This window comes from Sodiomyces alcalophilus, assembly GCF_042370955.1.
Source record: "Sodiomyces alcalophilus JCM 7366 unplaced genomic scaffold ACRALscaffold_2, whole genome shotgun sequence".
Lineage (NCBI taxonomy): Eukaryota > Fungi > Ascomycota > Sordariomycetes > Glomerellales > Plectosphaerellaceae > Sodiomyces > Sodiomyces alcalophilus.
The window spans coordinates 4,338,796-4,366,142 of NW_027263533.1; the positions used below are offsets into that span (position 1 = coordinate 4,338,796).

The 27,347-nt window shown below is 55.2% G+C and overlaps 10 protein-coding genes across 10 annotated transcripts; 6 read left to right on the forward strand and 4 right to left on the reverse strand.

Annotated features, from left to right (window-relative positions):
* The first annotated feature begins 263 nt into the window (after positions 1-263).
* On the forward strand, positions 264-2,994 carry ACRALDRAFT_1061794 (uncharacterized protein). The gene is made up of 3 exons (XM_071016478.1): positions 264-655; positions 870-2,151; positions 2,245-2,994. Exons 1-3 carry the CDS (start codon positions 620-622, stop codon positions 2,271-2,273), a joined length of 1,347 nt encoding a protein of 448 aa, XP_070877672.1. The 5' UTR covers positions 264-619; the 3' UTR covers positions 2,274-2,994.
* ACRALDRAFT_2017576 (uncharacterized protein) lies at positions 2,493-4,211 on the reverse strand (the record flags this gene model as incomplete). Its single annotated transcript, XM_071019887.1, has 11 exons — positions 2,493-2,674; positions 2,766-2,869; positions 2,903-2,925; positions 2,997-3,021; positions 3,079-3,192; positions 3,229-3,284; positions 3,318-3,425; positions 3,479-3,486; positions 3,518-3,674; positions 3,716-4,116; positions 4,169-4,211. The coding sequence occupies 11 exons, from the start codon at positions 4,209-4,211 to the stop codon at positions 2,493-2,495; spliced, it is 1,221 nt and encodes a 406-aa protein (XP_070877673.1).
* Positions 4,212-4,660: 449 nt separating this feature from the next.
* Positions 4,661-5,916, reverse strand: ACRALDRAFT_207790 (uncharacterized protein; the record flags this gene model as incomplete). The annotated part of the gene is made up of 9 exons (XM_071022323.1): positions 4,661-4,820; positions 4,853-4,964; positions 5,046-5,081; positions 5,165-5,237; positions 5,268-5,288; positions 5,324-5,422; positions 5,465-5,558; positions 5,659-5,775; positions 5,858-5,916. The coding sequence occupies 9 exons, from the start codon at positions 5,914-5,916 to the stop codon at positions 4,661-4,663; spliced, it is 771 nt and encodes a 256-aa protein (XP_070877674.1).
* A 96-nt stretch (positions 5,917-6,012) lies between these two features.
* Positions 6,013-8,174, forward strand: ACRALDRAFT_1061796 (uncharacterized protein). The gene is made up of 2 exons (XM_071016479.1): positions 6,013-6,587; positions 6,666-8,174. The coding sequence occupies exons 1-2, from the start codon at positions 6,350-6,352 to the stop codon at positions 8,117-8,119; spliced, it is 1,692 nt and encodes a 563-aa protein (XP_070877675.1). The 5' UTR covers positions 6,013-6,349; the 3' UTR covers positions 8,120-8,174.
* A 302-nt stretch (positions 8,175-8,476) lies between these two features.
* ACRALDRAFT_2099486 (uncharacterized protein) lies at positions 8,477-9,418 on the forward strand (the record flags this gene model as incomplete). The annotated part of the gene is made up of 1 exon (XM_071022945.1): positions 8,477-9,418. One exon carries the CDS (start codon positions 8,477-8,479, stop codon positions 9,416-9,418), a length of 942 nt encoding a protein of 313 aa, XP_070877676.1.
* Positions 9,419-11,326: 1,908 nt separating this feature from the next.
* Positions 11,327-12,490, forward strand: ACRALDRAFT_1068918 (glycoside hydrolase family 16 protein; the record flags this gene model as incomplete). Its single annotated transcript, XM_071017617.1, has 3 exons — positions 11,327-11,739; positions 11,823-11,889; positions 11,966-12,490. The coding sequence occupies 3 exons, from the start codon at positions 11,327-11,329 to the stop codon at positions 12,488-12,490; spliced, it is 1,005 nt and encodes a 334-aa protein (XP_070877677.1).
* Positions 12,491-12,947: 457 nt separating this feature from the next.
* ACRALDRAFT_2040790 (uncharacterized protein) lies at positions 12,948-17,388 on the reverse strand (the record flags this gene model as incomplete). The annotated part of the gene is made up of 4 exons (XM_071021093.1): positions 12,948-13,207; positions 13,268-16,889; positions 16,959-17,138; positions 17,212-17,388. The coding sequence occupies 4 exons, from the start codon at positions 17,386-17,388 to the stop codon at positions 12,948-12,950; spliced, it is 4,239 nt and encodes a 1,412-aa protein (XP_070877678.1).
* Positions 17,389-19,142: 1,754 nt separating this feature from the next.
* ACRALDRAFT_1029114 (uncharacterized protein) lies at positions 19,143-20,896 on the forward strand (the record flags this gene model as incomplete). Its single annotated transcript, XM_071014869.1, has 4 exons — positions 19,143-19,403; positions 19,474-19,631; positions 19,711-20,242; positions 20,309-20,896. 4 exons carry the CDS (start codon positions 19,143-19,145, stop codon positions 20,894-20,896), a joined length of 1,539 nt encoding a protein of 512 aa, XP_070877679.1.
* A 798-nt stretch (positions 20,897-21,694) lies between these two features.
* On the reverse strand, positions 21,695-22,867 carry ACRALDRAFT_2033363 (uncharacterized protein). Its single transcript, XM_071020730.1, has one exon. It carries the CDS (start codon positions 22,500-22,502, stop codon positions 21,762-21,764), a length of 741 nt encoding a protein of 246 aa, XP_070877680.1. The 5' UTR covers positions 22,503-22,867; the 3' UTR covers positions 21,695-21,761.
* Positions 22,868-23,638: 771 nt separating this feature from the next.
* On the forward strand, positions 23,639-27,163 carry ACRALDRAFT_2040793 (uncharacterized protein; the record flags this gene model as incomplete). The annotated part of the gene is made up of 4 exons (XM_071021094.1): positions 23,639-23,695; positions 23,798-25,685; positions 25,793-26,449; positions 26,541-27,163. 4 exons carry the CDS (start codon positions 23,639-23,641, stop codon positions 27,161-27,163), a joined length of 3,225 nt encoding a protein of 1,074 aa, XP_070877681.1.
* Between the last annotated feature and the right edge of the window lie 184 nt (positions 27,164-27,347).

Consider the following 27,347-nt stretch of genomic DNA (forward strand, 5'->3'; position numbering starts at 1 on the left):
TCAGAGCACTGATTATGTAATTAGACATGAATCGTCGGAGCTTCAGAGACTTGGAAGTACTCCGTACCGTATCAGGATGACGTCTTCCAGTATTCCCCATTGTGCACAAGAGTTGTTTTGTCTGATTCTGTAGAAGTACTGTATCACTTCAACAGTCGGATTTGGACATAGTACCTGCCACATTGTATACAACACGTATATAAGACGCAAAACCCGCCAAGCAATGAAGATGACGACTCAGCCACTGTGCAGTCGTCAGCAACGGCCAGAGGTGTGAGCAGCAATCAGAGCGATTAGTAAGGAAGTCTCATGTGTCAGGTCCAGTTCGCACGTTACACTGGTACCTGCCTTGGTGCCTATCCACTGACTGTGGCATCCAAACATGTAACTGCGGATACAATGACTACGTCGCCACGGCCTCTTCCATCAACCTTATTATAAGGTCACAATACCTTCTTCCTCACACTGTGGATTTGACGCACCCAATCTTCCGTCACCATCCATTCAACCTCGACCCCACCAACCTACAAGCCTGCTACTCGTCTTCCAAGAACGCCTTCATCGTCTCCTGCATCTCTGTCCTCACATACCATTTTAGCGCTGCGTAACAACCTCAAGCATGAGCTTTCGTGGCTTGCAAAAGAGCCTGAGTAGGGTACGTTTACCTTCTCCCTGCGATATGGGGCACCGACCGTCGGAACCTCGACGGGGCGACGACGATCGCAGCCTCGGGAGGCAGCCGATGTCCAGTGAAGGCACAGAGGCGCGAACCGCAAAACATGACATCTGAAGATTGCCCCGGGAGGAGCGATGCGAGATGGTGGGAAAATGCTAACAATTGCGCTTGCTTACGTTTTTGCGATCGATAGGCCCCTCAACAATTCAAGTCCCGCTTCAACATTGGCGACAACACAAAAGATGCAGTCTACAGTGATGCGGAGCGCCGTTTCGTCGAGCTCGAGACGGAGACGAAAAAGCTGCACGATGAATCGAAAAAATACTTTGAAGCCATCAATGGCATGCTGCAACACCAGATCGAGTTCAGCAAGGCCATGACAGAAGTCTACAAGCCAATCTCGGGCCGCATGTCCGATCCCGATAGCATGGTAATCGAGGGAAACCCAGAGGGCATTCGTGCCTGTGAGGAATATGAGGCTGTGGTCAAGGATCTTCAGGAAACCCTGAGCCCAGAGCTCGAGATGATCGAGAGCAGGGTGATCCGTCCAGCCACCGAGCTCCTCGACGTCATCAAGGCCATCCGCAAAACGTCTCTTAAGCGCGAACACAAGAGGCTGGACTATGACCGTCATCGCGCTTCACTCAAGAAGCTGCAGGACAAGAAGGAGCGCAGCGCCAAGGACGAGAAGGCGATGTGGAAAGCTGAGGGCGAACTCGAGGTCTCGACCCAGGAGTTCAACTACTTCAACGACCTTCTCAAGGAGGAGCTTCCCAAACTCTTCGTCCTCGAAAAAGAGTTCATCCAGCCCCTCTTCCAGTCTTTCTACTATATGCAGCTCAACGTCTTCTACACCCTCCACGAGAAGATGCAGGGCTGCGATATTGGCTACTTTGACCTCACGCGCGACATTGAAGAAGCGTTCCTCAGTAAGCAGGGCGATGTAGTCGAGCGGGCAGAGGCCCTCTCCATTGTCAAATTCAAAACGACCGGCCAAAAGCGTCCCGCCAAGTACGGCCGGCCCAACGCCCTCGAAGGTCCCAAGACCGCAGGACTCCTCACCGCCGGCCCTTCCAGCTCCACTGCCACTACTCCTGTTGCCACTCCACCTCCTGCCGTTTCCCCATCGCCGGCGTCCAAGTATCCCGTCTACAGCCCCCCCGTGAATCAGCAACCCGGCGGCGACGTCAACCCTCCGCCACCCTATTCGGCACCCGTACAAGGCAGTGCGGTGAGTCCCGGACTGGCAGCGTTGGCCGCCTCCAAACCCAAGCCCCCTCCTCCGAAGCCCAAGCCTAGCCGCTTCAGCAGCGTTCCGGCGCCCGAGACTGCCACGGCACTGTATGACTACGACGCGCAGGTTGAAGGCGACCTTAGCTTCCGAACAGGAGACATAATTGAGATTGTCAGCCGCACTCAGAACGACAATGAGTGGTGGACAGGGAAGCTCAATGGGAAACAGGGGCAGTTTCCAGGTTAGTCAACTTTCTTCTCCAGGTTCTCTTCCAGGGTTCTGTCTCTATACTTTCTGAGAGATGTAGTCTTGCTAACGAACTCCGTCTTGTTAGGAAACTATGTCCAAGTAAACCCCAGGTGATGACCGAGCACCAGCCGGCAATTTAAATGTACTTCACGCCACTTGCCCTTGTTCTACACGACAATACAATCTCGGTGCATAACCTCCGCTGCTACCCTTGAGGAGAGGGTCGGTGATACAGCTACGGATTATAGTAGGAGTATGGAAGCAAAGCATGTGCGAACATCTATCCCGCATAAACATAATAGGAAGCCCGTCGATCGCGAAGGCGTCGAGACTTCAGCCACCTTGAGCTGTCTGCAGCTGTTTCGGGGCGAACGGGGGGCCTTTGTAGGGGTGGCTCATGATGGTGTGGATTCTTGGATGATGGCCATCGTTACGGTTGTCAGACAGGGTGATGAATGAGTAAGAAGGGAACATGAAGGGGAGAAGAACGGCGGATAGCGACTGAGGCGGGGTGCCTCAGCAAATCTGATGTTTCATTATTTGAATGGGCGGCGAGATTATTAGACATGTTACCTATGGTTCCGGCATAGTTTCAGTTGGCCAGACCTTTACTGAGTGTAGCGTCAAATTTGAGACCGTGGACTGATCCTCGCAGTCGTCTGACTGTCGTCGGTTGGGCACGTTCATCGCTGCCAGTGATGCTGACGCTTCTGACAGGCAGGTCCTACAGTTTAGACAATGACCCAAGATGCCTCTCTGGGATCTGCTCAAGGGCAAGAGTTATTTAGTGTCCCTTAATGATATATAGCTTCTAAGAATGAATCTTTCTTCTTGCACGTCCTTGAGTATGCATATGTGCTGACTATTTCCACCCAAGTCTTATGGTTAATGGTATCTAGTCAATAGGAGAAGTACACACATTGTTGGTGTCACTTTCTGGGGCTGTCTGTTGATCTGCGGCGACAGTTGGTTCATTCCCAAGGTGTGACGGGAGGGGCGGAAACGCTCGCGAGATAGAACGTAGCCGTAGGGGCTGCGAGGCAGAATCCGTACCCGAGTTATCGTCGACAAGATCAAGGAAGGTATGGCAGGTCTGCTGATAGGCACGTATAGGACATTGGTCGACTGGAAGAGGAGAAAAATCCGACGAATAGTCACCTCTGTGGACGAGAGGTGGTCGCCGCCGGTGGGACATGTCAGTGTGGTGGGCAGATGACAATGTTGAAGAACTGCGGGCCGGGAGTCACCGGGGAAAGTGAGTTCAGTCTTGTAGCAGGTGCGTACGGTAGGTATTCGCCGCCGAGCCATTCCCTTCGGACCTCGAGGACTATGACGGCACGGCTCACAGGGTCCTGAACCAGTTGAACGGTGTTCCAAGCATCGTGTATCGGTCCTCTCGGTGATGCCGTCGTCAGGCAGACCAGACTCTTTGGTGGTATGCTCGACGAAAACCGGCTCGGCCAGCCTGACTTTCGCTGCAAAGTAGTGCCATGCCCAATCGTCGTCGCGCGCATCCTAGTTGGTTCCGTTGGCTACAACGTGGATGAGTTGTCAACCCTTTCGGAGTAGATAGTCTGGCCGATGGCGCCGTCGACCAAGGGCCCGAGTACCAAGCTCATCGACCCCCATATCCGGTCCCTTACTCTGAACTGTAGAAGGACCCATGGGGTGGAGTTGTCGGGACGGTCTTGGATGCGATGGCCGCAGACGAGATAATCGGCGTTGTTCCGAACGAAATACTGACAATCTGGCCGCAGCCACCTAGTCGTGACAATATCTCGCGTCGCCTGTCTCACGACGATCGGCCATGTCGTCGGGGTGGGTTCATATTGACGGTAGAGGCACGACAGGAGACCGTCAGCGTAGTGGATCGGGTCCCATTTGTACTTGCGACGGGCACGATCATTAGTGATTGAAATGGTCGTGTTAACAAGGCAATCCATACAGATCAATGTCTCTCGTGGTGACAGTGAATAGAATAGAGGTCGAGAAGGCGCATGAACAAGGACTCGTCTGTGTAGCACAACATGCCATTGCTGTAGATGAAGGCATCAGCAGTCGCAATGATAGAAACGGTAAAAGGAGTAGCGCTAGAAACGGCCCGGCAGCGTTTAACAAAGCGTCTGAATCCCCGAGCATACTGCCGGTCTATACGGGCATCTCTAGCTTCTAGAGTTATCGCGGCATAAGTCTAAAGAGGACCATTAGCACCACGGATAAGATAAGAATCAAGGGCAAAGGCTCTACATAACCAGCTAGCTCTAGGACTTGTCCATAGATAAAGCTACTACACAGGATATAGTAGTAGAAGCCGCGGCACGTGAGCCCCAAGTTATATACGTCGTCTGGGTTAAGAAGGCTAGCGATCAACGCGACGGTTTCTTACGGAAGGCATTTCATAGTGATTGTATGGTTTCGGGTGCCACTTCCAGGCCAGAGAATAGGGGTAGTGGTTATGCGAAGAAGAATAGACTTAACCGATTTTAGGAAGTAGTCCTCAGCTAGGCGCAGAATGCGTGGAGGGAAGAATTCATGGGCGGATCGAGAGAACTTGTGGAAAAGAGCGAGAAGCAAGGAGAGGGAAAGGGCAAGAATCGAAGCCTATCTGGAGAACAAAAAAATGTGAGATAGGGAACGCGGTATGTGAGGACCAGAATCTGCCTAGAACGCGCAGTCCTCGTGATATGCCATACGCGGCAGGTAAAGATGGATGTTGTTTTTGGTTATGATGCCTGGTAAGGAGCAGGGAGGTCAGGGCAGAGGTGATTGTACAATCCGTGTCTGGGAATATGGAGGCCGGGGATCCTAGCACGAGGGTGCAGGATATGATATGGAGCAAATATATAAGGATTCGAAGAAAGGAAGCCAAAGAATAAAACGGTTCACCCAATGCGATGTCGACGGCGACCAGGTAGCTAGGTACTGAATACGAAAGAAATCAAACACCTAGAGAGAAACCGTAAAAGAGGACATCCTGTGGTTGAATATAGGACCTACATACGAACCAAATACATTGACTGCCGTCTCAAGAAAAGTAGGTAACGTACAGGCGGCCAGGATGCGAAGTCGGTCCACGTTCTTTTAACGAGAGTGGCTGCCGGTGTGTACGAAGTATAGATTTCTCAGAAGCTGGTCATTTGCAGTTCGGCGTTATAGTCGAGGACATGTGTCATTGGTGATCCATATGTTGAACATGAGAAACCGGGCTGGGCTGGGGGGCGCAGATCGAGCACGTCGCGCACGCGGCTCGCATGGGAATCTGTCTAGGCCATAACAGGCAGACGAGGCGAATCCCGGTAGAACACAAGACGGCGTTTCGAGCGTTCATTTGGAGGCTTCAGTGTCCTCATGATGTGCTCACGTACATGGCACGGAAGGGACCCTGGATCGGCCAAGACTCTGCAGGCATGTTGGTCACAGAGTCCGGTTAGGTCGAGAAGGGAAGGTTCTGGATATGTTTCCTAGAGTTCCTCATTCGAAAAGGAGCATACAAGACTACGGATGAAATGCAACGAAGGTGGTGAGAAGTTCAGGGTGACTGTACTCGAACCGGCAGAGCCGCATTGATCGAGGTCTCCATCGATCCGCATGTCGGCCCGTCATCTTGCGCACGGACCTATCACCCTATTACTAATCAGAATTACTAATCAAAGCCCGGACATTACTACGAATATTTCCCGTGTATCAAAATAATCCACGTCTCCATGTCGTCCACGAGTCTGCCCTGAGCCAACTCAGCCAAACATATGGACCACATCGCTACGTATATTAGCGACTCGAACCACGATGTATACGATGTATAGGACCAAAAGCATGGGCTAGTCGGGCGATGCACCATGCACCCAGCAACCCATCTCCTCACGACGCCGCGCCTATTCATCGAAGCTCTGTGCCGTCTCTTCATTCTCCAAGACATTGACGATGTTCCTGTCTCGAAGTAGAATGCCTGATCGTGCCCTCATTGTGCGTCTCTGAACACAGTAACGAGTCATTCCATCATCAGCCGATCTTTCCCCTTTGGGAACCGGTAGGTTGTAATCGCTGTGTGATTGGGCGCGATACAAATCCCTCACCACCTCCGTCTCTCCTCGTCTCCCCTCGTTCATCCCCGCTGTCCCTCCCGACTTGCGACTTGGATGTTATTCAGCAAAACGCCTGAACGTGCCTCCTTTCCCATGGCAATAGATACCATGCAAACAGCCCAGAATGGCGGTCATGAAGAACCGGTTGATTTCTCATCTCCCTGCACCACGGACGTCATCCTGGAGGTCAGGACGGGCAGAATGAAGAAGATGACCGGCCTTGAGATCGAGTCGGGCATTGACAAAACGATCCGCTCGGGTCCCGTCCGAGTCACCCGCCTAGGCCTGGAAGATGACGAGCACGACTTGACCTTCCATGGCGGGGTGGACAAGGCCATCCACGGCTGTAAGATGCGCATTTTACTAGCAATCGGCCTGTGGCACGTGTCGGGCACCCTTGGGCTGATTTGATTCGACGTGGTAGACTGTTGCTCTCATTATCCGGATTGGCGTGCCGAGTATCCTGACGCGGCCGATCGCTTTCGCCGGGGCGGCTTTGGCGAGAACTTTGTCGTGCGTCACATGAACGAACGGAATGTCTGCATCGGCGACATCTTCTCCGTGGGCGACGAGGTCCTCCTGCAGGTCAGCCTGCCCCGGCAACCGTGCTTCAAGCTGAACCACCGCTTTCGGATCAAAAACTTTGCCCCGCAGACCTACCGCACCAGTCGCACCGGCTGGTACTACCGCGTCCTCCGCGAGGGCGCAGTCCAGGCCGGCGATGCCATCACTCTCGTCGAGCGCCCGTGGCCCAAGTGGACTATTGAACGGGTGCAAGAGTTCCTGCACCGAAACCAGGACGACCTCGCCATGAATGAAGAACTCGCCGCCATCGAAGGCATGGGCGAGGAAAGCCGGGGCGCCTTTCGGGCACGGGTGGCCAAAGCCAAAGCCAGGGCCAAGGCCCGGGCCGGCCAGCTAACGGGGCCAAAGGAGCAATGGCGGGACTTTCGGATTGCCGATCGCAAGATGGAGACGCCGCGCATCGCGTCTTACATTCTCGAGGCTGTCGTCCCAGACTCAGAGGCGGAGCCCTTGGCACGCGGCGGCACCCACGTCCGACTGCGTCTCCCCAATGGTCTTCAGCGTTCCTATTCCATCGTCTCGGGTGACCCCAACAAGTTCGAATTGGCAGTGGCGCTCGAGCCGGCCTCGAGGGGCGGATCCCGCTGGCTGCATAGTTCGGATGCCGCACCAGAGGCAGGAGCTGTCATCAAGGTCGGCCGGATGACGACGGACGTTCCCAAGGCCAGCTCGGCGAGCCATCTGGTCTTTGTCGCCGGCGGGGTCGGCATCACAGCCTTTCTAGATCTCATAGAGAAAAGCCTCTCCATCAACCTGAGCCTCGAGTTGCACTATGCTGTCCGGTCCGCCGAGGACGTGCCTTTCCGGGAAAGGATCTCGGCGCTCGGATCCGTCGTACACTTGTACGACGGAGAAAAGGGGCAACGGATGGACATTGACGAGATTGTAGGCACTCTCAAGTGGAACAGCCAGCTGTACTTTTGCGGACCGTCGCGGATGATGGCTGCGGGGCGCGAAGCGGTCGCGAAGCACGGCGTGGACGAGAAAGAGGTCCACTTTGAGGCGTTCGAGGCGGAGATTGGCGGCGACCCTTTCGAGGCCCAAGTGGCGAACCGGGATGGTCGGGTGGTTTGGGTCGGGGAGGAAGAGACGCTGCTGGAGGCCCTGAAGAGGGAGTTTGGCGGCGATGCCATGGATAGCAGCTGCGAAGTAGGGAACTGTGGCACTTGCAAGATCCGTGTGAGGAGTGGACGGGTCGACCATAGGGGTACGGCCTTGTTGAAGGAGGAGAAGGACGATGCCATGCTGAGCTGTTTGAGCAGAGGCGTTGGCAGAATCACCATTGAAATATGATTTTTATGTATGTGATGATGAGCTCTGTAAATACACATGTTACTTATACCCGACCAACATCAACCCATCACAGTCCGTCCAGACTACACCTCGACACTCGTCGACAGAACAAAGTGTCGAGTTGATCCGAGGTCGTGATCATCTGCGTGTTGCTTACATACGGCGATGATTAGATAAGCGACCACGGCTAAAGCCGGCGCACGGACGATAAGAAGGCACGCGATAAGCGGTGACGATAAGCGCGTGTACCCGATCCTGCCAAGCAACAAAAAAAAAAAGGTTCGGACATTTGTTGACCTTGAGATCTCAGTCCACCATTACTCCAGCATAGACAAGACGTCACACTCCATACCAGCCATGTCATCCTCAACATCGCCTGGGGAGGGCTTCTCCATCCTCCCAATACAGATGCCCTCCATGCCGTCCTTTCCCGTGTCAGCGGTCCACGAAGTTCGCATTCGACGAAACATTACAAAGATGCCAACAGACATCGACGGCCGAAGCCTTTTCCTGAAAAACGTGCCCGCCGATAGCACCGAATCCCATTTCCGCGCCCTATTCGCTTCGCTCATCGGACCGGGCCGCTTCGAGAGCATTGTGTTTGAAGACGACCGCAAGAGGAGATGGGGGACCGACCCTGCGCAGGCCACCAAGGTTGCGAGTTACGGGAAGAAGCGGAAGCGGGACGAGAAAGAGGCCGAGGAACACGCCAGGGAGGAGGAGGCGGCTCTCCTGCCGGACATCTGGACACGAAAGATACACAAGAGCGGAAGCAGCGCCATCGCGGTCATGGCCGACGAGAAGAGCGTCGACGTGGCGCTCAAGGCCATCGCCAAGGCGAGGCGGACCACCAAATACCCCGTGTGGGGCGCCGGGGTGGCGGAGGACGCGCCGGAGCTGGGCAGCGCGTGGATCACGTCGCACCTGCAGCTGTCGAGGAGCGACAAGGCGGCGACGCAAAAGGCGGTGCACGCCTTCTTCACCGTGTTCAACCGCAAGGAGAAGGAGGCGGCGGAGACGGCCAAGAGGCTGCGCAACGAGCCGGACGAGGACGGGTTCGTGACGGTGACGCGGGGCGGGCGGGCGACGCCGGCGACGCGGAACGAGGCCGAGGCGGCGCGGCGCAAGATGCTCGAGAGGGAGGCCAGGAAGAAGGAGAGCACCAAGGACTTTTACCGGTTCCAGCTCCGCGAGAGGCGCAAGGAGGAGCAGGCGGCGCTCGTGCGCCGGTTCGACGAGGACAGGAAGAAGGTGTTTGCCATGAAGGAGAAGCGGACCAAGTTCAGGCCGGAGACGTGAGAAGTTGTGTGGTTGGGGGGGTTCGTGGGATGTATGGCCGTCTGGTGATCGCAGGCGCCTCTTGTTCCAGGTTAGTGGTCCTTATTTTTGTGGTTTGGACAATCGTCCATTTTTCTTCTTCTTTTCCTTTCGATGATGACGCATGCGGGGCCAGCAGAGCATGTCGAGAGGAGGGTGAGGCGTCTGTCTTGACCTTCCTGTCGAGTGCTATGCTGAAGAAAACCGTGCCATTACATCTTCTCAAACTTGTACTGAGATCAAGCATCCTACTGCCCGTCTTTGTCTTTACCATCTTGATGTCGGGCCCGGCTGATAACCTTGAGTTTTTGTAGCGAACTATCCTTCAGACCTGAGTACGAAGTACACTGTTGGTGGCTTGTCCGGGAACCTATACCAGGTCATATCATATGCCTACAAGTCAACGAGCGAGGGGCCTTCCACGCCTTCTTTCTTTGGCCACCAAACGACTCCGAGTCGTGCCAGGTTGCTCAACTATACCTTGCTATCGACGAACATGCGGACAGCTAGGCGGGGCCGTGTTGAGATGGGTGCTACTGGGTATAGGCGGGTGGATTCCGTTATTCGCCATGGTGGCATGGCATGGCTTTGACGATTCGAGGAACCAGGCATAACCCGAAGATTCGAAAACATCCGTTTTCCGGGCGACGAAGCATTCGCAAACGAGGAGAAGCCGCGAGTGACTTGGAGGTCAGATGCGCCGCGACTCGATGAGCATGCTTTTCATTCATTGTCAGAACCTCCAATGGTAATATCTGCTGCCTAGGACCAGGAGTCTTGGTGGCAGTTCGAATTCACCGACCTTATCCTTGGCCTCGATTGTATTTTTTGTCTTCTTCCCATCCTTGGCTGTCAAAGAAATGATGCTGCTTGAATTCGGCACTCTCAGACTTGGCGCATTTCCAGGACGCGCATATTAACCCATCCATCCCAGAGGTATTGGCCAGCTTCCCATCCCAGAATCATAATGTTCCATGCCCTTAGATTCATCGCCGCCGTGTCTATGCCAGCTCAGTCCCTCAACCACCTGGGTTGCCGACAGTTGACTGGCCAGGGGTAGGTCCGTACAACGAATGATCAATGAACCTGTTCCTGATCCATACGATCCAGTCTATCCAGTCTCCTGCGAGGAACGGTATGTTGTCCGTCGATGCAGCGACTGGACGGGTATTGTTTATTGTCCGTGTTCCACCTTGTTGACAGAGCTGTTTAGTCTGCACAGCACTCTGTTAATAGGAAACATGTCGGTTTTGAAGAGGATTCTTTAACCTGCTACCGATTCGTGCTCTTGTTGCCGACTGAAGGATTGATTCATGGCAAAGCAAGCCCATGGCTGCATCTCCATACCTACCACAGCCCAATGAAGAGGCCATTGGTCCTTCGCATCATGCTTGACTTATGCCCTTAGCATCCCAGAACAATCCGGCTCTGGCATCCGGTGAGACATGAGAAAATATGACGGCCAGGACTAGAACCGCCAATGGATTCCCTCAATGGGTCCAGCCCGTGGAGTCTGATGGTTGTGAGCGAGTCAGAGAAACGAGCACATGCCACCCTTAGTCTTTGGGATGGCGCCCTTCGGAATGCCCTCCCCTATTGCCCTGTCTTTGCGACTGTAAGTTGAATGTCAGGGAAACCCAAAAGCAACGAGAAACTTAGACCTCCCTCTTTCTTTCCTTATTGTCTTCTCGTCTCTTCACTCTCTTATCGTTCCCTTGAGGCCGTCAAGCATACCTACGGCGAAAGGCATCGCAAACTTCAAACTCTTCAAACAAGTCTAGCGACGTTATCGTACGTCAAGACGCTGTTTCTTGTCGCATTATTTTCTCTTCATCTTACTACTTACTACAGTCCATCGTTCATCCATATCTATAATCCCTAGTTGATATCATGACACCCTCTGTTACCATTCTCACCCTTGCCCTTGCCCTCGCTGCGCCCTGGCATTCGCTGGCAACATCGACGACACGCAGATACACCCTCAAGGAAACATACAATTACCAGAATTTCTTTGACAAGTTCAACTTCTTCGAGAGCCGATATGGCACTGGCAACTACAACGACGTGGACCCGACCTGGGGCTACATCAACTACCGCAACCGAGCCGATGCAGAGGCTCTTGGCCTCATCAGGACCGTTGGGACCGACGTCTACATTGGCGTCGACCATACGAGCGTCACGCAGTACCCCGGGACGGGCCGCAGCAGTGTGAGGTTGGAAAGCAAGCAAACATACAATAAGGGGCTGTTCATCGCCCGTTTCTCCCATCTTCCCAAGCCCGTCTGTGGAACATGGTCGGCCTTGTAAGTTACACTTTCCCCCAGCGCAGGCGTCTCCTATCTTGTGGTTGAACATTCACCATGTGCTGAACATGGACGATCAAAAGCTGGTCCACAGGCGACCCGTGGCCCCAGGGCGGAGAACTGGACTGGTACGAAGGGTGGAACGACCAGGTATGGCCCGTCTCTCTCTTCCTGTTCATCTCGTCCCCTCGAAGACAACTCTCAGATCTGACCAACGGCCCGCTAGACCGTCAACACGCCAGTCCTCCACACCGGAAGGGCATCAGAGGTCGGACCATGCTACCTGAGCAACGACGGCCAGACCTCCACAGTCACCCATGCCAACTGCGACAACTACGGCGGACTCTGGGAAAACCATGGCTGCACCACCAAAGCCACCCAGGCCGACCCCTGGGGCTCGCCCGACGGCGGCATCTACGCCGTCGAGTGGACAGACGACTACATCAAGTTCTTCTCCTGGCGACACGGTGCCGCGCCCCCGGACATTGCCAGCGACAGCCCCGACCCCCAGCGCTGGGGCACCCCTTCTGTCCTCATCGCCAACAGCCTCTGCGACATCAACAGGCACTTTGCTAGCCAGAAGCTCGTCCTCAACATCAACTTTTGCGGCGCCGCCGGCCTGAGCCACATCTGGGGCGAGAGCTGCAGGGGCAAGACCCAGGAAGAGGCGTGCGGCAACTACGTCGCTAGAAACCCCTGGGCATTCAAGGATGTCTACTGGCAGATTCAGGGCATTCGTGTCTTTGCTTAGGTCCCGTCCGTCGATCGAGTCGAGCTCCAGCGGCATCCCGTCTCCTTAATGCAAGCGACAGGCCTTTCAGCATCCCAACAACAATGTACTGGTTATGGAACGTTCTTCTGTAAGTCATGCTTTGCTTTTCATCTCTATCGACCGCGCCTCAACCGACTTGGGCCTCGAATATGCTCTTATTGTCTCTGTAGTGTTACATATAGTCGCCCCCCTGAACAAGAGGACGTGATCGAAACCCCCCCTACCGCCCAGCCGCCTCCCCTAGCAATAGATAATATTCGTATTTCAAAATGAGATGCGCTTTGACTCCATTCCGTCCCACGTCCTGGGCTCTTGTGTTGGTTCCCTGAAAACAAATAAGGGAAAAGAAGAAAGTAAAAAGAAAGGGAAGGGGAAAAGCAGGCCAATGTTCTGTGGCCGTAGACACGAGCCTCCCGTCATCACCCACACCCCGACCTTAGCGTTGCTGCCGCTGCATCCTCGACATCTCGTTCGAGTACAAAATTTTGAATCCGTTGCAGAGGCCACGCATGTCAGGGTACCGGTTCTTCATCAGCTCGTAGCCCTCGTTCATGACCTTGACGGGCAGCGCGTTGATGCGCGACGCCTTGGTCGCCTTGAAGCACAGCCAGAAGTAGCCGGGATGTTTCGGGTTGATGCAGAACGCGTACGCCGAGCGGTTCGGGTTGGCGTCGACGTAGGTCGTGAGCCATTTCTCTGTTGCCGCGTTAGAACAAGTAGTGAAGCATGGTAAGAGAAGAAGAAGCAAAAACTCACCGACATCCGCCCGCGACCGGTTCTCATATTTCTCGTGCTGCGTCATCTCGGCCACCTTCCTCACCATGCCCTCGATGTACTCCCGAATGAGCTCGTCGATATCCCTATACGTCTTGTTGCCGACGCGCAGTAGCTTGCCGAGGGAAAAGTCGTTGGCCTTCTGCAGCTCGAGCACGTCGACGTGCTGGAACACCCCGTCCGCCACCTTCCACGTGATGGCCAGGTGATCGTTGCCCCTGGACGACGGCCGGATGACCATCTCCCCGACCGGCTGCGTCCCGAGCCACTGCTCCGCCTCCATGCCGTTGAACGGCTTGAAGAGCCGGTGGTTGATGACGCGCTGCGTCCGTCCCGTGGACTTGTCCTTCTCCCGGAGCTCTTCGCGGTCCATCGCCTCGAGCGCCTCGTCCCACTGGCCCTTGGGATGCAGTACCGGCTTCCGGTAGCCGGCCTTGATGTCCCTCTCCCGCGCCGAGAGCTTGGCGAGGAAAGTCTGCGTGTTGACTTCGAGAATCTTCGCCTGGATCGTCTGGCCCGTCGAGAGGTGGTGTCGTACGCTCTCGCCGTTCGGCCCGTCGTGCGCGTCGATGCGGCCCTCGATGCCGCAGTCCAGCTTCACAATGGCAAACTCGTCCTTGACCACGCGCACGTTGACGGGGACGATCATGCCCTCGGCAAGTGTCTGCTTGGTCTCGCCAGTGAACATGGTGAAGATTGCGTCCTGCTCCAGAGGACGGAAGTTCCTCCGCAGCTCTTCGTACGGGGCTTGGAGTTCGGCCCGGATCGTCTCCAGCGTCGCCCGCTTCTTCTGGTTGTACTTGTCCAGCAACTGCTGTGCGTACTCTTCCAGGATGAGCTCGTTCACCTTCTCCTGGGCATCGTCCCGGAACAGCTTGCGCACAATGGCGCCAGGCCCGTTGAGGTCCGTCTCGCCCTTGACGTCCTCTTCGTCGAGCTCGAGCGCGTCGGCTGCCATTTTGCGACCCAGCTCGTAATCCTCTGGATGCACACGCGTGTTGTCGAGCGGATCCGATGCAGGGTTGGCCGCCTCGTACTCGATGTACAGGAAGCTGGCGCAGTTGTTCCAGACCCTGGGCCCGACCACGGGCAACTTGCCACTGTCCGGGTCTCCCACCAGCTCGTCTCGGCTCGTCACCGAACCGCCGTTAGCGCCGATGGCCTTGAGAACACTGGTGGCCTTACGCGGTCCGAGACCCGCGATGTAAGGGAGCAGGTTGGCGGTGTAGGCGTCGCCGACGGCCTCGTTGATATCGACACCGCATAGGTTGACCATGTCGACCATGGCGGATTCGAGATGCTTCAGCAGCTTATCTTGGGGCAAAAGCTGCTGGCACGGGTGGAACACGAGAGAGATGACATCCTTGCCTAGGGCGGCATACTCCTTCAACGGGTTTTGCATGAACCGGGCCAACGCGATGCAGTACCGGGTCAGCGAGTTGAGCGTCGGGTGATCGGTCACGCCGCGTGGGCTGTCCTTGTACAGCCGCGCCAGCTCGTCGTTGACGACGATGACGTCGAGCAGCTCGGTCCGGTACTCCTCGGTCTCGGGGTCTTCAAACTCGGGTCCCATAAGCCCCTTGTCGCTCACCAGGTTTTGCAAATCGCGCACGAGCTTGTGCGCTTCGGCCGTCCACCCGCTCACGCCGATGACGTCCGGCCGCCGCCGTTCTACCAATTCGACAAACTCCTGGCGGGACCCTTCGTCACGGGAGAGCTTCTCCAGCTTTCCGTGGTCGCTGAAGCGGCCGTCCTCGTCGACCCACGCCCAGTAGGTCGTGTCCCGGGACGGGTCGCCCATGCCGGTCGAGAGGGTGAGGACGCGGGGCGTCGTGCCCAGGACCATTCCCTTGGGCTTATACGGCGCCTGGTCGATCTTCTGGGAGTACACATCCCGGCAAGCGGCGAGCACCTCCTCCTGGCATGCTGTCCGCACCGACTCCTTGACACCCTTGGCGACATGCTTGATGAGCCGAGGGACGACCAAGTCGAGGACCTTCTGGCGTTCCTCGTTCCACCGATCCGCCAGCTCGCTGTAGTTGTCCGAGAGGAAGTCTTGACGTAGCGCGCGCTTGAAGCCCTCCTCGTTCTGCATGGTCACGTGTACGTCGATGAGGCCTTCCTCCTCGGCCTTGGTCATCTTGAGGAACAAGTGCGGCCGTCGGGCCATGTCCGAGAAGGATTGGTTCACCAGGTACTTGACCTCATAAAACGGATGCGACTCGTCGATCCTGCGCAGGCCCTTCTCGGTACGACGGCAGCTGATGTCGCCCATTTCGTAAAAGTTGCCGCGGAAATGCTTTCGCATCCGCGGGCTCATAAACAGTTCCTCGGCGTACATCTGCCGCGCCGCTTGCAGGACCGCATCTCCGGTCGAGAAGTCCCCGTCGGTAAGCGCGTCGGCAAGATCGTCGGGGAGCTGGCTGTCGTCGTCGGCGAAGACCTTGCTGCCCTCGCGCAACGCGTTCTGGGCCAGTCGGTCCGGCGTGATGCCGTAGGCCCGGACAAAGTCGTAGACCTTGCTGTTGCGTATTCTCTCGTACAACGCGGCCCGGGACCCGGGTCGCTTCGTCTGTCTCGCGGTACCGTTCATGGAGGCCAAGTCCTTCAACTGCGGGCCGTACTGGAAGTGCATGTAGTCCTGGAGGTCCTGCAGCTCTTCCATGTTGGCTGCCTGGGGTATCATCTCGGCCAGAATAGCGTCCTCGACGCCCATTTCCAGTCGGAGGTTGTCAAACGACTTCTCCAGGGCGTTGCGTTTTTCCATGAGAGAGCGAAACTTGATGTCGAGCTCGAGGATGCGCCAGAGGTCGTCCTGGGTCAGGAGCTTGTCGCCACTGATGATGTATTCCGGAGCGTCGGGGTCGTGCTTGTGGGCCTCGTTGGGCTCCTGCTTGGTATGGATCAGATAGTCCTTGCGATGCTGGAACACAAAGGGAACTTCGACGTCGTCGACTACGAAGAATTCGAGGACCTTGCCAATGGCCTTGATGAAAGGGCCGTGGAGCTCCGAGCGGAGCATCTTCTTGGGCCAGATATGGTTCGCGATCCAAAGGGCCTCCTCCTTGAATTGCTCGGCCGTGATCTGAAGGTGCTTAAAGGGCTTTCGATCGATTTGGAAACGCTCCGGCTCGTCGGTGAAGCGGATATCGTTATCTTCATCGGTGAGGAGCTTCTCTTTGAGCTGCGAGGGCTCAAAGACGTCCTTGAGCTCGATGGCCTGCTCTTCGCGCTCTCTATCGACCTCCTCTTCCTCCAATTGCAGGGCCCACTCGTAGTCCTCGCCATTCCCGAAGATGGCCTCGAAATCTTCCAGGGCGTCCTTGTCAAGGCCGGTGGTATCGACGACGCTCGCCACGCCCTTGTCGCGGGGACGGGCAACCTCGGCGTCCTCGAGTCGCTGCATTCGCTCCTGTTCATCTTCGGGGAAGTCCTCTTCGATGAAGTCATCAAACTCGTCGGCCTGAGCGCGGTAACTCTGGCGACCGTAGGGGCGTTCGCTGGCGTCGTCTTCGTCGTCGGAAAACATGTCTTCGAGGCCGCGGCGTTGAGTCGGTCGCGCGCTGTCGTCCCTATGACCGCGCTTGAGACGCTTGAACTTGGGCTATGGGTGAATTGTCAGACGGCGCCCCGATGAGAAGGTCGTATGGGCAGGCATTCGAGGCACACATACCTCTGCGGGAGCTCGTCCCTCGATTTGTTCTCCGATGAGTTCCAAATCTTCTTCATCTAACTGCTCTTCCTCTTCTCGGACGCGATGCTCTCTTTTTCTCTTCGACGCACGTTCTTGGACATCAGCCTCGTCTTCTTCTTCCTCCTCTTCATCCTCGTCGACGATGAATCCTTCACGAATCTGTGGACGCCCGAGTCAGTAGATGATGAGAGGCGCAGGGGACCCTCAAAAGGAGCAGTGAAGGCTCTTTTACCTTGGCGGCTTCTTCCTCGTCATCGTCGTCATCTTCTTCCTCGGACGAGTCTTCCAAGTGGCCATGCCGAACCCTCGGCTCCCTGGGCTCGCCATCCTCCTCACCGTAGGACTCGTCCTCTTCTTCGTCGTCCAGTTCGGCCTCGCCGGAGATAAGGTCTCGCATTGAATTGCTCATATCGGCGACGAGTTGGCGTCCTTCACGCCGGAGCGATGGGAATTAGCCTTAACGATGGGAGGTGGGAAGGAGCAGGAGCTCGGAGCAATGCAAGCGCGTCGAACGTAACGTTGCCTAAAGACGTTTTGGAAATCGAGAAGAACCGAAATCAAATAAAAGAAGATGTATAAAAATCCCAGCAACCGGAATTGATTGGGATAGTCGAGAATTTGATGACAAAAAAAGACGGCAGATGACAGAGATGTGTTGACTGTATTTTCCTTACTTTTATTTTTATTTTTTAAGCCTCCGACCTGAGTAGGTGGAAAGCTTCACCAGGCGAGGCGTCGTGCTTGTCACTGCTCAACTCAGCAAGGCTGGCCATAGCATGTGTCCGTATGTACATTGTACATATATCTCGCTTGTAGCCGAAGTTCTACCGTTATCTTATCTATTATATACCGGTCTGTCACCCAACCCCTAAACTTGCAATGGGTCTGCATAATGTCACTTGTCCTGTAGTAACTCACCTACTGGTAGTCAACAATCAGGACTGGCTGCTCCTCCTATTGGGAAAAAAAATGAAATTGCACTGCATTTTGACTTGGAGATTGGACTTGGAAGATTCTGGGCTGAGAGGTCTGTACACTAGAACATGCAGGATGGTGGCTTATGAATGCCCAATGAGGTTGGGTAGTTGCACTTGAACGGCCATTTCATGTGGCCATTCAAGCCGTCACAGCGGGTTTGGGCAACTCTAGTGGAGGGTCACACATGTATCGATGGTGTCGGTATTCTGACGAATGCTTATCCATGTAGGTATCCTGACCGATTCATCTATGCAAATATGCAGGTCGATCCCCCTCTGATAAATGGTTTCTGTTCTATAGTAGGTATTCTGTACATCGTCCTCAAACGAAGAGAGCAGCGGAGTACAACATACAACGTAGGTACGAAGTAGGATTGCATCTAAGAAGTGTTAGTGCTGTTCGCATGTACTGTACCACGTAGCTATTAACAGGTCACATATCACTATCGGCGCCAACCGTTGCTGCTTCTTATCAGATACTAGCGCCCTTTTAGACCAAGCAGCCCCTGGATATCCGGTACCTTGTACTAATACGTACTCACAACCCCCATGCCAAAAACAAGGACCTGACGATCCGAAACCCCTCCTCCTATTCCTCCACCTCCTACTCCCCTCCCACTTTCGTCCCTCCACGAAAATCTGGTCTCAGAAATACGAATATCCAAAAGACGTCCCTTTTCGACCTCTCCATCGCTTTCTGGACCGCGTGCCATACTCACCAGACCTCTCGTCTCCACCGCTGGGACGACCTTGACCCAGTCTAGACCAACCACTGGACCCGGGCTCGCTGAGATAGATACATACATGTAGTAGTGTACTGTGTCCGACGCTATCGACTTGTCGCCCGATCGAGAGTCTCCCTCCCCACACCCTTTTGACTAAGGAGGTAGAGGACAGCACCCCGGCAATTTATCCTCGTTTGGGAGTCTTTGCCCCCCCGAAACCCATCCTCCACTATTAAGCTCCGTTCACACGTCCGCGGCCTGGGGAAAAAGCTGGTCTCTCCATCAACTGAAGGCCTGCTGCTTGCTGGCTCATCACCGCCTCCAATCTCCAGTCCTATACACGCCTCCAGGACACCTGCCTCGCGATTCAACTTGACCTTTCGACGACGTCCCGATCCTTTCCCGAATCCCTCCGCTTCTTCCTGTTGCCCAATATGACCGACCCTTTTGCCCCTCGCTCTATGAAACGCAAGAACGTCAAGGGCCTAGCCTTGACGCCGGCCGCCCCCAAACCGCCCCCCACTGCGGAGACGAGCAGATCCGACTTCGATATCTATGATAGGGATGGGAATGACCACAGCGCGCAACTCGAGATTGGCATTGAGTACAAGCTGGACCTCAGGCCAGAGGACCTGGAAATCTTGAAAGAGCTTGGTTCTGGTAACGGTGGTACCGTTAGCAAGGTCAGGCATGCCCTGACGGGAACCGTCATGGCCCGAAAGGTACGGAAGCCGGCATGCTGACCAGTCTGCGTTCCACGTGCCTCGCATATTGACATTGTGACTGTGCTAGGTGATCCATGTCGAGGCCAAGAAGGAGATGCGCAAGCGCATCGTCAGGGAACTTCAGATTATGCACGGCTGCCAGTCTGAACACATTGTGAACTTTTACGGGGCCTTCCTGAACCACAACAATGATGTGATCATGTGTATGGAGTACATGGATGTTGGGTGGGTACCTCTAACATGTTTCTCTAGCCGTTTCTTTCTTTCCTTCTTCCTCTGTCCTGAGGCTAACTTGGTTCGTTAGGTCGTTGGATCGTGTCTCCCGAGTTTTCGGTCCTGTCCGAGTCGATGTGTTGGGCAAGATCGCCGAAGCCACGTTGGGTGGCCTGACGTACCTCTACTATAAGCACCACATCATGCATCGGGACATCAAGCCGTCCAATATCTTGCTGAACTCGAGGGGAAGCATCAAGCTCTGCGACTTTGGCGTCTCGGGCGAGCTCATCAACTCGGTTGCCGATACTTTCGTGGGTACATCGACATATATGGCGCCTGAGCGGATTCAGGGCGAGAAGTACACCGTCAAGTCTGATGTATGGAGCTTCGGCCTCACCATCATGGAACTGGCCATCGGCAAGTTCCCGTTCGCCGCGAGCGAGCAGCTGTCAGACGGAGACGGTGCGCCGGCCGGAATTCTCGACCTGTTGCAGCAAATTGTCCACGAGCCTGCACCAAGACTGCCCAAGAGCGATGCCTTCCCCTCCATTCTCGAAGACATGATTCAGAAATGTCTAGCCAAGGTTCCGGACGAGCGTCCTACCCCCCAGGAGTTGCTTGTACGTCTGCTTCCGTTTGAATCCGGCGGAGCCCCCTTCTTCCACCTGTGACTAACAAACCCTTAGGACCGAGACCCGTTCGTGCAGGCGGCCAAGAGAACGCCGGTCGACTTGAGGGGGTGGGCCGTCAGCCTCATGGAGAGGGACAATCGAAAGTCGCATCTGGCCCCTCAACTCTCACCTGCTACGCGGGAGCTGCTCAACTCCAGCGAATCCCCGACCTTTCACGTGGCCCTGAACGACGATCGGGCTTTCGATACTCCCACCTCGGGGGAGATTCCCATTGCTCGTGCGGGCGTCTCGCCCAGAGATGGCCACGGCCGCGCCCAGAACCGCTCACCCACCAGGAATGGCGCGTCGTCAGGCCGGTCAGCTGGACCCGCCCAACCTGGCATGGGCCCAAGGGTCATCACAGCCGGTTCGATCCCCAAGGTCGGCGACTATCCGCATAGCGCGGGCCCCTCGGCCGTCGGCGGCAGCACCTTCAGTCTACCAGTCAGGCCAGCCCCACCGGGAGGTCCTTTACCGCCCCCGCCACCCCGGAAGGAAACACCTGATGACATGCGCCGGGAGAACAGGAGACAGGCCACTTTCGGCATACCACCTTCAAGCAGGGGCTACATGGGCGATGTCTACAACGGTCCCTCGCACTGATCACGTGTGGGGTAGTCCGACGCTTGGCTTTTCTTTTCGCATCTTTGTCCCGCGTAAACGTTCTCATAAGATGGCAGCATTCTTCCCGTCTTTTATTTGTTCCCTCTATCGAAGCGACGCATCGGAAGACTCTGCTTGCCCACACTCTATCAGGTCGAACGCATTGCAGAAAGAAAGAAATACAAAAAGAACAGACACAAGAAGCATGACAAGTATATCCCTCATTTCCTGCGACAGCGAGAGAGGCACGAAGTCTGGCATTCCGACGGATACGCCTCAACTCCGCCATGCGAAAGTTGTCTGCAGCAAAGTCTAGCGAGAATTTACGAATATCAACAGCGAGCTGGCGTAGATTTCTGACGACTGAAAGTCTTGCACACGAACTTGCTCTTATCTTCGCGCAAAGAGCTCCACGACCTTTATCCCTTGGCCATATCATATGTTTGGATTTTTTCTTGTTTTGTAGTGTGGCGGCGTCAGCATGGAAAATGATTTATCTCGATTGCCATCCTCTTTCATAGCTTGCAAATACAGGGCAGAATTGGGAGGGATCATATATCTGGCCACCTGAACACCAAGGCCGAGGATCTCATTGTGAGGTTAGCTACAAAGGGTAGAGACCGCAATTTGTTCGATCATCGGTCCTCGCTACGTATACGAATCTCGATGTCTTCCGCTTCTTCCCTCTTTGACCCAGTAGGGTATTCTCTAAGTATATACGAAATAGTGAGCTCTGGTAGGCTCGCCTGTCTATTTTCCTCTTTTTCTTTTCCCTCTTTTTCTTTTCCTTCTTTTTCTTTTCCTTCTTTTTCTTTTCCTTTCTTTTCTTATATTTCATGCCCCGGCATCTTTCTGCCTCTCCTTTTTATGGACTTGTAGCGTGTCGGGTCTTGAAGCCTTCTTCTAGTATCGGCACCAGTTCATCTAGTCTCCGGATGACCAAGTCGGTATGGTCATGTTCTGCGAGGTGGCCATTCACATCGCTGAGAAGCAACACCGTCGCCGCACCCGCCTTGCGTCCGGCGGTCATGTCGTCGATCGAGTCACCAACCATGATGAGCCCGCTCGCATCTGCATCGCTCTCCTCGATTTCCGTCCCATTCTCGCCCTCACCCTTCCCGGCGCCTCCCTCCCCATCCAGCACGATGACCTGGCCGTCACTCTGCGCACCGCCATCCGAGTTTGAACTCTCCGTGTTCTTCCCCCGGAGCAGCCCCCAGGTCCTGGCAATGTGCAGGATGCCAGCCGGGTGGGGCTTGGGCGGGCGAAAATCACGGGTGACGATGGGCGAGAAATGGGTGTCGGGGAGGAACTTGTTGAGGAGATGGGCGACGGGGGTGTTGAAGTTGCGGGTGCAAATTCCTTTTCGGACGCCGCGGGAGTCCAGGTAGGACATGACCTCGACCAGGCCCGGCTGGGCCACCTGGGCGGCCATGGCCTCGCGCTCGATGGCGCGGATGGCGGCCATGGCCTCCTCTTGGGCTTGCGGCGTCGGGAGGGAATAGACGTGCTCCAGGATGTCGACGGATTTGGCGATGGAGAGAGCGGCGCGCATCTGGCTGAACATGTAGGTTTGGGGTTCGCTGTGCGATGAGAGTGAGCTCATGTCATGGGCGGTTCCACAAGGAGATATCCATCGTCTGTCGTTGAAACCCTCTCCATGGAAAAAAGGTGGGGGTGGCAAAGATGAGAGTCACATTTGTCATGGTGTTGTCAGATTTAACTTACCACAACGTCCCGTCAACGTCGAAAACGACGCCTTGTAGACGGGGGGCGCCGGATGAGGCGCCCGCCCCCTCACTGAGGGGTGCGAATCGGAGAGGCTTGGATGATGCCATTTTGGACAAGAATCTTCGCATAAGGTAAGTCTAAGAGCAAGAGACGGCTTGTGAATGAACGAATGGAAGGAGAGAATTAATAATGGGAACTTGAAGCCCGTCGAAACTGCGCTTCCACTTGCTCACTTGCAACTTTCACGAGTAAGTAAAGTTATGGTACGAGTATGGTCATGGTTGTACGTATTCGTAGAGTAAGGCGTTGTGGCTTGTAATTATGGCATTAGCCACAACGTGGATCGACCGTTTGGCGTAAACTCCGAGACACGCATCGCAGCATTTCAGTTCCCCAGCGTTTCCCATCCACTCAGGTGGTATTCGTTGTATTACGTACCGTGTGCGCATACAGTGAGTCGACGTCAATGCTCTAGTATCCGCCCCACTTCATATGTACCGACGTTTTCGTAGAATACCTACCTAGGTAGGTACCTACTACCCTTGGGCTTGGAGATAGATATCTTTACAAAGACTATTCAGAAAAACTTGAATAAACCTATGTTTATAGCCTAGGAGTCGCATAAGATGAGAATTCGACCGACAGCATTATAGGAGGCATAGTAGAGCTTTGACGCTTCTTTCAAGTTATAGGGTTATGTGTCGGATAGTGGAAAATCGCGGTGCAACGCGTAAAAGTGGGTAGACGCGACCTCCGATTCATGTCGAACCACTGTACACAGTGCGCGTACTAATGACATAGCTAAAAGCTTACGAAGTAGATCACGAACGAAGACTTCGTGCTCTGTATCCACCCGAGCTCGAATATCGTCACCCACTGTACTCAGTAAACCAATACTACCTTGCACCCATTCTTACTGCCCTCCATTTTCCCCTTCACTCGAAGTCTCTCGTTCTTCTTACCGTCGTAACTCGCCCATCCAGTAATCATATTCGACAATGCCAATGCACCATGAGCTCATCAACGTCCACAAATCAGTGGCCGCCCAGGCGACTCTCGCTGCGTAGTGTACGTTGCTTCATCTATTGCCCATCCGTCTCTCACCCATCTTCCATGCCATGCATCTCTAGAACCACCAGTTAACATGCATGTTGCCTCCCATGTCGGCAGAAACTTCGAAACGGCACGGTTATCATCCCTTCCACTGGGGAGCGCACCCGGCGTCACTTCACCCTCCGACCCTCGAACCACCACCGCCCCGAAAGCCGCCGATCCCTTTCTTTTATACGTGCCCGGGATGGGAATGTCGCCTTGGTGAGGCGGCTAAGGGGCCACCTGACGAGATTCTGGACCTTCCTCAACTCCCCCCTTGGCCGGGGTGTGCTCAAATGCAGCCTGGCCTATTTCCTCGGTAGTCTGGCGACCTATCTGTCTCCCGTGTCTTCGTTCCTTGGCAAGCCGGATGGAAAGCACGTCGTGGCAACGATCACGGTGTACTTTCATGCCAACCGCACGTGGGGTTCGATGCTCGAGGCCGTCCTCATCGCCGTCTGCGCCATTGTTTATGCCCAAACCCTCTCCATAACCGCCATGGGCCTGTCTCTGCTCGGCGCCGAGATGGGCTTCAAGGCCATCTCCCACATCATGGTACTCATCCTCTGCATCGGGTTTGGTCTAGGCTTCGTGGGATGGGTCAAGGCCAGGATGGACAACCCGCTCGTCAACGTTGGCTGTACTCTGGCCTCCATCTCCATTATTGCCACCATCACCAAGGAGGAAGCCATCCATGGTGGCTACATCTCCTGGGCCAAGATTGTTCAGATCTTCAAGATCCTTGTCATGGGAGTCAGCATTGCCGTCCTGGTCAACCTGTTCGTTTGGAGGACATCAGCTCGGGCCAAACTGCGGAGCACCTTCAACACCGCAACCGTGTCGCTCGGTGACATGCTCGCCACCATATCCGGAGCCTTCCTGAACGGCACAGAGGAGGAGCTCCTGTCGTCCAACTACACCCGTATGCAGGAGGACTACAAGACGGCGTACAGAAAGATGACCAAGAATCTGAGGGAGGCCAAGGTGGAACATTACGTGCTTGGCCGTGAGGCTATATACCACCTGGATCGTGAGGTCGTCAGGTCCTTTGAGGTCCTTACCCACGCCCTGGGTGGTCTCAGGAGTGCCGCTGATACGCAGTTTGCACTTCTCAAGGAGCTTCCCCCAGAAGGGTCGACGGGTCAGATGTCACCCGGACCGGCCATTTTCGTGCCCACGTTGTCCAGATCCTTGTCTTGGCAGTCTAGAGCCTCCTGGGACCGATTTGGGACGTTGGCTTCCATCGACGAGTCGGAGGAGACCGAGCCGGAGACCCCACCTGCGTATTTTGGCCAGCCCATCAAGCTCCGCTCCCCGTCCGATATATTTGAGCTGTTCATAGCTCTTCTGGGTCCGTCCATGAAGTCGTTGGCGTATACTCTGAGTGAGATCTTGAAGACGCCTACCTTTGGCCCCCCACCGCAATACGAAATCACCGTCAACGAGCAGTTCCGACACAGTCTTCAGGATGCTCTGAGCATCTATAACGAAACGAGGACGAGGGCCTTGCGTGAGATTTACAAAGTCATCGAGCTCGACAGGTCCAGGTCGGAAAGCATCCAGGCGGATATCGAGGAGGTGGCGGCAGCGTGCGGGCATTTCAGTTTCAGCCTTCAGAACGTCGCCGAGTACATTGACGCCCATCTGGTAGTCTTGGAGGATCTAAAGTTCGCGCGAGCCACCAGCGGCCGCCGCTGGAACTGGTTGAAGTTCTGGCGGCGGTGGACGAAGAAACGGAGGGCCAGGCCCAACGACCCGGACCGGGAGTCGCTGCTTTCAGAGCTGCCCGGTCAAGAAGATGTGCCAGTGAGGCGGATCAAGAAATCGGGTATGCCGAGAGGCCTTCCCTCCGAAATGATGCAACACAAAGACAGCTGGGGTGTGTCGGGGCCCCATGCGAGTTCCATGGTGAGGACAATATCGCAGGTATCGCTCAAGGTGCTGAGGTTTCTGTCCGGGGACAACAGTATGTTTTATTCCCTCGTCGCCTTGTTTCCCCTTTTTGCTAGGACGACTGCAGTTTGCGCGTTCTAACCCCGTCGCGACCTACGCCATGTTGCTGACGATATCTAGTACGATTTGGTATCAAGATTGGCCTTGGTGCTATGGCCTGGGGTGCGTTTGCCTTCATCCCGGCCACCCGTCCAATCTACAAGCATTGGAGAGGCGAATGGGGTCTGCTCTCCTACATGATCGTCACGAACATGACTGTGGGAGCGGCAAACACCACGGGCTACACAAGGTTCCTTGCCACGCTAGTTGGCGGCACTTGTGCGCTGGCGACCTGGGCCGTCTGCCAAGCCAATGCCGTTGCGCTCGCCTTTGTCGGCTGGGTAATGAGTCTCGGCAGCTTCTACGTCATGCTCGTCCGGGGGAAAGCCCCCCTTGGTCGTACGACTCTGTTGGCATGGAACGTTACTGTCCTTTACTCTTACTCATTGACCCAGAAGGTCGAGGAGGACGACGATGACGAGGGCGGTACAACACCGATCATGTTTAATATTGTCTACCATCGCGTCGTCATGGTGAACCTGGGTATCCTCGTCGGTATCATGATGTGCCGACTCATCTGGCCCATCTCGGGCAGACGAAAGTTGAAGGAAGGCCTCGCAGTTCTGTACCTGCAGCTTGGTCTTATCTGGAAGCGAGGGCCACTGGCCACACTGCTAAGGAGCGATAACACACGGTCGTACATGAGAGCCGGGGAAGAGAAGGCGCTTCAGCGATACGGTGAGATGAGCTTTTTTTTTTTTTTTTTTTTTTCTCTTTTGCTTTTCTTATGGTCCCACATCCTTTGCTAATCTCGCATCCTTGGAAACAGCCTTCAAGCTTGATGCCCTCCGTACCTCGGCCAAGGCCGAGTTTGAACTCCGCGGCCCGTTCCCAGACGCCGCTTGCGCCCGTATCATGCAGTCGACTCATAAAATCCTCGATGCATTCCATGCCATGAGGCTGGTGACTTCGAAACGCGGGAACCTTTCCCCGGGCGAGCGCGAGTTGCTCATACGCACGGCCCCCGAGCGCGCCCAGATCTGCGACCGCATCTGCCACGTCTTCCAGGTCTTAGCCAGCTCCATCATGCTCCAATATCCCCTCACCGATGTCGTCCCTTCGGTGGAAAATAACAAGGATCGGCTGCTGGGCAAGATTTACCAGTTCCGAAAGGAGCACCAGCACCGGCTCAGTATCGCCGACGAGGGGGGAACGGATCAGCGCCATATGGCCGGGGAAGATGCGAACGGCGATACGCAGAGCCACGGAGGTGGGAGCCCTAGCAAGTGGCCGCCACTTCGAGGCGACGTGGTAGTTGAAGAGCAGGATTACGCGCTGCTTTACGCGTATATCCTCGTCACGGCGCAAGTCGCGCAAGAGCTCCGTGTCGTGCAGAAGGAGGTCGAGGGGCTCTACGGCGTGTTTGACGAGGATGCCCTGCTGTTGCGCTGAGATTGCTTGCCTATACTTTCAAAGGCGTTGCGAGCGTACATTACGTTGGAAGAAGCCTACTAGGCTGGCGTTTCGGAAAAGTACAAATAGTTATTCGACTTGGGACTGGCGGATCATGTCTTGGGAGTTGGCGCAGGGATATATATGGCCCCTTTTTTTCATGGAGTAGAGATGGGATCGGGTG

Bases quoted from the DNA above. Each gene is read 5' to 3' on its own strand.
- ACRALDRAFT_1061794 (XM_071016478.1), top strand. From the start codon at position 620: ATGAGCTTTCGTGGCTTGCAAAAGAGCCTGAGTAGG. The intron at 656-869 runs GTACGTTTACCT...TGCGATCGATAG, and splicing joins TGCAAAAGAGCCTGAGTAGG to GCCCCTCAACAATTCAAGTC. The intron at 2,152-2,244 runs GTTAGTCAACTT...CCGTCTTGTTAG, and splicing joins GAAACAGGGGCAGTTTCCAG to GAAACTATGTCCAAGTAAAC.
- ACRALDRAFT_1061796 (XM_071016479.1), top strand. From the start codon at position 6,350: ATGCAAACAGCCCAGAATGGCGGTCATGAAGAACCGGTTGATTTCTCA. The intron at 6,588-6,665 runs GTAAGATGCGCA...TCGACGTGGTAG, and splicing joins GGACAAGGCCATCCACGGCT to ACTGTTGCTCTCATTATCCG.
- ACRALDRAFT_2033363 (XM_071020730.1), bottom strand. From the start codon at position 22,502: ATGAGCTCACTCTCATCGCACAGCGAACCCCAAACCTACATGTTCAGC.